Genomic DNA, 8631 nt, shown 5'->3' on the forward strand with positions numbered 1-8631 from the left:
CTTAGAGCATTCAAAATGTCCCTTGAAATTGTTAAATAGTACCAATAGTCTTTAAATAATTCTGCATAGAAAAATAAATTAAATATGAAGTTAAACTACGAATTGACAGGTGACAGTGGTCATCAATTTTTTTGTTTTTTGTTTTCTTTTTTTTTTGATTTTCCGTATTTTTCTTGAATCCACTATATATTTTTTTCTTGATGAGACTGTTGAATTTAATTGTCGACTGTTGTAATTTACACAACTGCCCCACAAATACAAATAATGTTGACTTACAAAATAAATCCAGATACGCTTACATGGCAAGCAGCTGTTTAGTTTCTCTTGAGTTCATGAATGACCTGTCATGTGCCATAACCAAACACTTCAAGAAGAATCACATTTCAGTAGAACAATATCAAATGGCTCTTTACAGTTAATTGGAATAATCCAAAAATGTACGGATGTTGGCTGCCAGTACCTTCAGATATAATCAAATCCAAGAGTTTCAAGTCCCCAAAAGTGGCAAAATATAATCCAAGAGAGGGGAGTCTGGGGTATTCCACCACTTTCAAGAATGTGTCAATTCCATTTCTTCCATTCCATTTGATTTTGTCATCCCAAGATGCCTAAAAATACTTCCAACCAAACACAATGAAGAAGGGTCAATAAGAAGTACACTCAACACTGTTTCATGACCCAATCATTTGGTTAAAACAAAGTTCAGTGGAATTTGATGGAATTCATATCAATAGCAGCAAACTACGACTGTTTTTTTGTTTTTATTTTTGTTTTTTAACGATACTGACTGATGTGATTCTTAACTCTTAATGGCATCACAAACATAAAAAATTGTATGTAATTTTAACACAGCCACCGATTCTAAGGGAGTTACGTGTTATGTAATGAAACGTGTCCAGTATTCCATTGGTCATTAAGATTTGTCTTAAGGCACTTTTGTCATTACGGGGCAGGTGAAGATGATGTTCTAGAATTTACTGAGGGCTGTCTGTTCCTCTAGTACTTGAAGGTAGTCTGGGGTCCCCATTTTTGCCTTTAGTTCATAATAATCACTTTTACGCTGCTCAATCACTATCTTACCGTGGTTGCCCCCTATCAATGATTTTTTCATTTTTTTGTCATGTGGTTTCTCGGGGTAACGGATCTCAAAGCCACTCACCCCTATACTGTTGAAATCCTTTTTGCTCTCCAAGTAGTTGTGGAGGAACCTGCTGTCTCGTCCCGGTAAGAACTCGTCCAGCTCGTCAATGGTGCTTAATCTCTTCCTGGGGTCCAGGGGTAGAGAGTCCTTGTCTTTGTCGGCGCTGTTGCGCAACATCATTTTCTGTCTCTCCGAGTCTACAAATTTGAAGCCCGACTCTGAGTCTCTAATTCCACACGTGTGAGCTTTGCTCATGTGCTCGATGGTCTGCGGGATGAAGGTCTCTCCACCCAGGTCGTCCTTCTTGTTAGATTTGTGATTGTGCCTCCGGATCTGGAGAGGCATGGAGCCGCACTCCTGGTTGCCGAGTCCCTCCTGTCTTCCCGCTGGTTTTTTGTTCCGTCTCAATACAAAGACCAGCAGGCAGAAGGCCACAAAGACAGTGAGGATCAGAACTACCAGTATGCTCAATATCATAATAGACAAGGGCACAGGACCGCTGGGGGGTGCCTTGCCAACTCCGGCAGGTGACAGCGATGTGAGGACAGGGGTGGCGCTAGTCAGGATGAAAGGAGGCCTGGCTATGAGCTTTGGGCACATGATCTCATTTTTCAGCTCCCTCAGCTCAATGTTGGAGAATTGCACTGGAGACGCACACTTGACCCCTTTGGCAGCGACCCCTTCGTTCAGCTTCTCGAGCCAGAGTTTCAAAGCCACTAAATCGCAGGAGCATTCCCAAGGGTTGCCATCCAGGTCTATCTGAGTGAGAGATTTGAGCTGGTCTAGGACGCCACTCACAGGCAGAGTCATGAAGTGGTTGTTCTTTAGATTCAGTCTGGCAAGAGAAACACCGGCAAAGATGTATGCAGGCAGACTTCTGAGCACATTGTTATTCAGGTACAAGAGCTGCAAATTTGGCATGGAGTCAAATGTCCCTGCTAACACCTCCTTTATGGCATTGTACTCCAAATAGAGATACTGGAGGTTACTTAGCCCAAGAAACATTTCAGGGTGCAGCTGCTCCAGCTGATTTCCATTTAGGTACAGCCTACGGAGGTTGGTAAGATTTGCGAACACACCTTTCTGGACGGTGTATAGTTGATTGCTGCCCAAATGTAATAAATCTAAACCCTCAAACCCTTGGAAGTCAGTGGGACTGATATCTCGGATGTAATTACCACTAAGGTGCAATTTCTTGGCATTTGGCGGTTTAGGTAAAAGATCTGCAAGACTCTGAATGTTTCTTTCTTGACAGCTGACACTAATGCCAAAGTCAGAAGGGTGAGCTTTGCATGTGCAGGGCTGGGGGCAGGAGAGGGGAGGGATTCGAGTTTGATAGGACACAATTTGGCCATTTTTACCAGCTGGGTTGCCAGCGACAATCCCATTGCCATATATTTTGGAGGGATTGGTCGTTTTGGCTGCTTTGGTCACTAAAGGTGCTATGGTTGAAGGTGCCACATTGGACATGGTTAGCCCACCCTCGGGCTGGGAGGGGGGCATCCGCACATCAAAGTCACTGCCTGTCCCCATGGGGCACAGCTCCTGCTTATTAGTCTCCTTTAAGAGTCGGCCATACAGGTCACTAGGGGTCTCACAAATAGCTTCTCCAATGAAAATGTTATAGGGCATATTCTCCAACCAGGCTTTCAAAGGTAACAAATCACAAGTGCAATTCCACGGGTTGTCATCTAACTGCAATTCCACTATCCGCCCAATGTGCTCCAGAACTCCGAGATAAGGAAGCTTCTGTATCCTATTCCCTCTTATGTCCAAGTGAGTAAGGGAGGCGAATCGGAAAATGTTCTCAGGTAGGCTTTGAACCAGATTGTCATTTAAAATGAGAACCTTCAGTTTGTGTAATTTGTTGAAGGCTCCTTTCTCAATGAACTTGATTAAATTGTAGTCAGCCTGGAGGTATTCCAAGTTCTCGATCCCTCGGAAAGTGTCGGCGCGGAGCTCTTTTAACTCATTGTTATTTAAGTGCAACTGTTTCAATGCACTAAGCCCCACAAAGGCCCCTCCCTCAATGTTCTGGAGTTTGTTGTTCCCCAGCTGCAGTGAGACTGCATGTGTGAAATTCACAAAAGAGTTGGGGTAAAGGATGTACAAAAGGTTGTTCTGGAAATTCAAATGGTAGAGGCTGGATGCTGGCGGCTGCAGCTGTGTAGGTCTGTACACAGTTATTTTCTCACAGTTCACATAGAGGACGTTCTCGATGGACATGCAGGAGCAAGCGCTGCAGGTGTCAGCTCTGAGGTCCGAATCCGAGTCACAAAATGAACCCGATATGGAAAAGGCCAACAGAACAAGCAGCAGCATTTTGCCTTTTACAAATCCCCCAGTAAACCATTTAGTAACCTTAGAGGGGGGAAAAACAAACAAACAATCAAAACACATGCCTGTTTCCCATTGAGTCACACAGCTAATGCCAAGATCTTACAGCAGGGGTGTTTAAAAAGCCCTCTGCGCACACAAAGAACTTGGAAAAAACCTGTTATGTGCCTCTTGGATCCAAACATAATATCTGAGCCTACACTGAAAATAAATCCATCTGTATTTACAAGCACCACAATTGAAAAAGAAAAAAAATATATAATTTTACTACACTGAGGTAGTGTGACTAACACCGCAATGAATGTATGCATCCGCTTATTTCTTGTGTTTCAGTGAATCGAAGAGGGGGGAAAAAAGTCTCTTTCCATCGCATACAGAAGACAGTAGCTTATCACCTTCACAAAAACGTACTTTAAAATACAGTACAAAGAGATCATGCCCTTTGGATTATCAAGCTTTGCCAACAAATAACTGAATGTATAAAAAGATAAGAAATCAACACTCACCGGCAATGTTAATATCTCCTCCTTTTCAGATAACACCGGACATTGGGAGCGCTAAGAGAGGGACTATTCCCATTCAGTCAGGTTCAGCTTTCAGTCTCAGCCTCTCTCGTCAGGCTCCACTTGTACAAAACATATATTGTCGTAAAATCCCAAGGTTACTGAGCTCTTTTGAGGCATCTCAAACACGGCGCTGCGTATTTGCGCTCAAAAAATTTATTCGTTTCGAAACCAAAATGAAAATGGTGAAATAGCAAGTGGTGAATTTGGATGCAAAACAAGTCCAGCATTCTTCCGTTGAAAGAACTGAGCATCAGTTTAGACGCAATTTGAACGGACAGTTCGCTCAACAGTTCCGAAAAAATAAATAAATAAATAAAACAACTGATACAGATCTTAATAAATTAATCGCACCAATCCATCGCGCGTCGCGGCTCAACCCGATTACTGAAAATCGGAAATCGACTCCAGCTGATTCCTGCCGTTTCTTGGGATTATGCAAGTTGCGAGATAAGAGGAAAATAAACTACGTGCTCTGATGTCAGACCGACGAGGAAATTAATAATTCAGCTGAGTAAAATACGCTCGAAAAAGAGATGCCACCCTATACCACATAGTCAAAATAAGTATTGTTGGTGCAGTCCTCGTCCGAATAATGAGACCGGTCTTATAAACCAACTATTCCACCTCGTCTTCTTCTAAGTATGTTGGTTTTGTTGCTGCATTGAGCTTCCCACACGGTGAAGCGGGAGGAGAGAAAATGCAGAGATGCAGAGAGAGAGAGAGAGAGAGAGAGAGAGAGAGGCAGAGGGAGAGAGAGAGAGAGAGAGAGAAAGAGAGAGAGAGCAGTTCTCTTCTCTCATTAATGAGGCATCCACACGAGAGATGAATTGACTACTGTCCATCTGAAATAAGCATCCGATGTGTCGGGCCACCGCAATCACCTAGCATGCAGATTTGGGTCATGAGGTGACACCCTAATTCTTCATTAGGGATATATGGTAATGTCACTCCTTTGATCACACCAGTACTACAACACATATTCCATACTAATGCATGACAATATTAGACGGCACTGCAACATTTGTTTCAATCATATAAACATATCAAAAACATACCAATAAAATAACTCCGTAATGACGTTTGCATTTGAAATATGTGTTTGTTAATACATTCACATTGTATACTGGCAGCAGTCATCCTGAAAAAGCAAAAACCACCATGAACACAATTATTAATACAACATGCAAACATTTAATAATTGAGTACAAATTGCTATCTAATAAAATGTGCATTGCTAATAATATATATTTGCAATGTTATTAATATAAGATATATTTTTTAATTATGCATATAATTTGTACAAGATTAATAATACAGTTTGTTAAAAATGTAACAAAAAATAAACAGAACAACTAATTAATATATTAATTATCAACAAACACATTTGTGCTCAATGTGAGAGAGAGAGGCAGAGGGAGAGAGAGAGAGAGAGGAAAGCGCGCGAGGGGAGGGGGGTTAACAGGGCGAAAATATTAAAGAACAAAATTCAACTTCAGACACCCCTTAAACACTCACTAGTGAACATTATAACGCGCTCTGCTAGTGTCTTTCGTTGAGGGATCGCTGGAAATGGTAACGCGTAATCTTTAGATGGATCCCGGCCAGTTCGTGCGCTCGTAACAGATTTCCTCACTGCAGCGCGCGATGATTTAGCTCGTATTTTAGTGTATTTTATTTTATTTTATTTATTTGTTCTTTATCTTACAATATTTATATCACCCCAGCGCGCGCGCGCGTTTGTGTGTTATATAGATAGAGAGAGAGCGAGAGAAGTGAGGGCGATTGACAGGTCGAACATATTGAAGAAGAACATTTAACTTCAAATATCTCTGAAACACTCAATAGTGAGCATTATAGAGCTCTCTTTCTCATGTGCCTTTCGCTAAGGGACCTCTGGAAATGGCGACGCGCAATCTTTAGCTGGATCAAGGCCAGTTTGTACGCGCCCGGTTGCCTGGCAGCAGCAGGAGGATTTAAGGGGTGGAATTCTTTATTTTCTTTATTTTACAATTTTAAGATTGCGTGGCACCGCATTCAGAAACTGCGGCAAAGTCACCCACAGTAGTTTGAGCTGTTGCACGCACAGCAAAAAAATCTTTATAGTTTGACAGCTCGCCAGGGATGGTGATTCATTCTTGATAGACAACAAGTGCGCCGTTTTATCGACTTCTTATGTCTTTCCAATAAGTTGAACATTGATTTGTGCTCATGCATGTGTTTAAATGATGTTATGCCGTGCATGTTACGTAATTGGAAGCAGTTATGATTAAACCTTTAGATTATGAAGATGCAATAGGAAATTAGCGGAGTTAGTGGACATAGATGAGGCATATCCGTGTCTGTCGTGTCCTGTATTGATCTGCAGTGGGTTAATGTTGAACCAATAAAAAAATAAGATCAAACACGGCGCCCTCATCTGGCAGAAATAAGTGAGATTTAGCTCATAAAATGGATTGAATTCCAAGCTTTTTATATGTATATACAGTATTTGTTTTATATTTAGTTCATGGTGCGCATGGTCTGATATGGGGGAGATGGGGCGAGCTGGTAAAAGGTTGTTACATTGTCTGTATCAGAAACTGATTTCAGTCAAAAATCCAATTGAATAAACGTGTTTTTTCTCTCTGTACTTGATCTGTTGCTTTGGAGAATTGTTTTAAAAATATTAAATTCAAATATCATACTATTAAGGATATGTGAGCACACTAATGATTAATGTAACAAAATAATTTAACTAAAACAAGAACAAGCATATTTCGAATAAATATCAGTTCAGTAAAGTTGTTTTATACTTTTCAATTTTATTTGTATTTTTAAATGATAAATTACAGTTTCTGATATCCAAAACAACAGACTGTTATTTTGTATGTACTGTTTTTAATGTTGACATGTTCTGAAAAGCCATTATATATACATATTTTTATAGACATGACTCTATGTGTCTATAAAGAAAAATAAATTAAGAAATTTTGATAACTAGCCCCGATCATGCTACAAAGAGCATATAAAGTTAATTCCATTTGTGTGTGTGTGCGCGCGTGCGTGTGTGTGTGTGCGTGCGTGTGTGTGTGTGTGTGTGTGTGTGTGCGCACACATGTGTCACTTTACAACCAATTGTTTTAATATTCACATTGTTGAGCACAGAACTCATTTCAGCCTAATATAACATTCGGGAGCCTAAAACAACATCTGTTGGATCAATGTGAAAGAAAAATTAGATATTTATTAAGCCCCTAGCTATAACAGTGATGGTTTGCACCTTCTAGTTTGGAAAATTATGGAAGCGTATTGCTTAGAGAGCCGGAAATCACAAGAAAGTCCCCCTTCAACAAGAAGTAAAACAGCAAAGGGCCCCCAGGGGCTTCGCTCAGTTATAAGCTGGGCAGCATCGTCGCAGTTGTTCATATTTTGTACATTTCTGTTTATACCAAGGTATGGCATAAACACTTTCAGTCTGGGTGTTTAGTGTGAAGTGACAGCCTTTGCTCTGTGAATACGGGGGTTGTTCTGGTTTTTGTGTCTGCCTCTCTCAAGTTTCCGTCTTTGATATGTTAAACAACTGCCTATTTTTAACTGGCAACAAGAAGAAGAAGAAAAAAATACCAATAGTGGTGGTGACAATAAAAACATATAAATGTTGTTTGTTTTGTACACAGTTTTGTCACTTGGGTTGGTTGAAAATGCCTTAATTTAATCCACATTTAATGCCGGTGCTCAATGTGTTTTTTTTTGTTTGTTTGTTTGTTTATTTTGCCATAAACTTACTGCCTAACAAGAGCAGGAACCAACAATTATCATTAATTTATTTAAATGTTATACCTTTTCTTGCCTTATTTACTTCTAGATAGAATATTAATCTATATTTAGTCCGTATACATTTATGTTCTTTTTTGTTTTGTTTTGTTTCTTCGCTCACTAAGACTATAATTTCATGTATGCGTTTCTGTGAGTCACTGATAAAAAATAAATAAAACTTAAACATGGTGGAAAAGAACATTTGTATATCATTAGTGTATGTGACACTGTGGATGTCAACGACATTAAAAAAAATAAAAAAAAATAAAACAGAAAAATCTTACCATGTTTGACAGAGAGTAATGGCTCAGTTTCAACTTTTCAGAAAGTGTGAATGAGTAATGAGATGCAATTTATGTAAAGGATACCAGTAGTGCATCCTTATTCCTCTGGTTGTTTTTACAATCCACATGTAAAAACACAGTGGGTGAAGAAGTTAAAAAAAGAGCAAGGGCAAGATTCCAAAGTACCTGTTCTTCTGTTTTTGCTTATTTCTGTTTGTAGCCTCTTCTCCCAATAGGCAAAACAGAGAATGTCGCCTTCATTCCACATGTATTACAGCTTTCTTTTAACCCTTGATCCTCGTTCCCGTCAATCATACAGCAATCTAATAAAGTACATCCCTCCAGCTGGCAAACATGTTGATTGACAGGCAGTCTGTTGAAATAGGGTAATGAGATAGAAGAGATGACACTGTGGAACGTCGCCTGCAGTGGATGAGTGTGGCTGGGAGAATGTCTACCGGGGATTACCGCAAAGAACTTTGGAGTCTAGTGGCAAAAGTGGCTTTGA

General features: G+C 40.1%; 1 protein-coding gene across 1 annotated transcript; it reads right to left on the reverse strand.

Moving 5' to 3' along the window:
- Window positions 1-770: 770 nt before the first annotated feature.
- Window positions 771-4740, reverse strand: LOC107730594 (SLIT and NTRK-like protein 4). Its single transcript, XM_016541456.1, has 2 exons — window positions 3985-4740; window positions 771-3502 (listed from the first exon to the last, which is right to left on the reverse strand). The coding sequence occupies exon 2, from the start codon at window positions 3461-3463 to the stop codon at window positions 968-970; it is 2496 nt and encodes an 831-aa protein (XP_016396942.1). The 5' UTR covers window positions 3464-3502; window positions 3985-4740; the 3' UTR covers window positions 771-967.
- Window positions 4741-8631: the final 3891 nt, after the last annotated feature.

Source organism: Sinocyclocheilus rhinocerous, unplaced genomic scaffold, assembly GCF_001515625.1.
Source record: "Sinocyclocheilus rhinocerous isolate Xijiao unplaced genomic scaffold, SAMN03320098_v1.1 scaffold818, whole genome shotgun sequence".
Classification (NCBI taxonomy): domain Eukaryota; kingdom Metazoa; phylum Chordata; class Actinopteri; order Cypriniformes; family Cyprinidae; genus Sinocyclocheilus; species Sinocyclocheilus rhinocerous.

Bases quoted from the DNA above. Each gene is read 5' to 3' on its own strand.
- LOC107730594 (XM_016541456.1), bottom strand. From the start codon at position 3,463: ATGCTGCTGCTTGTTCTGTTGGCCTTTTCCATATCGGGTTCATTTTGT.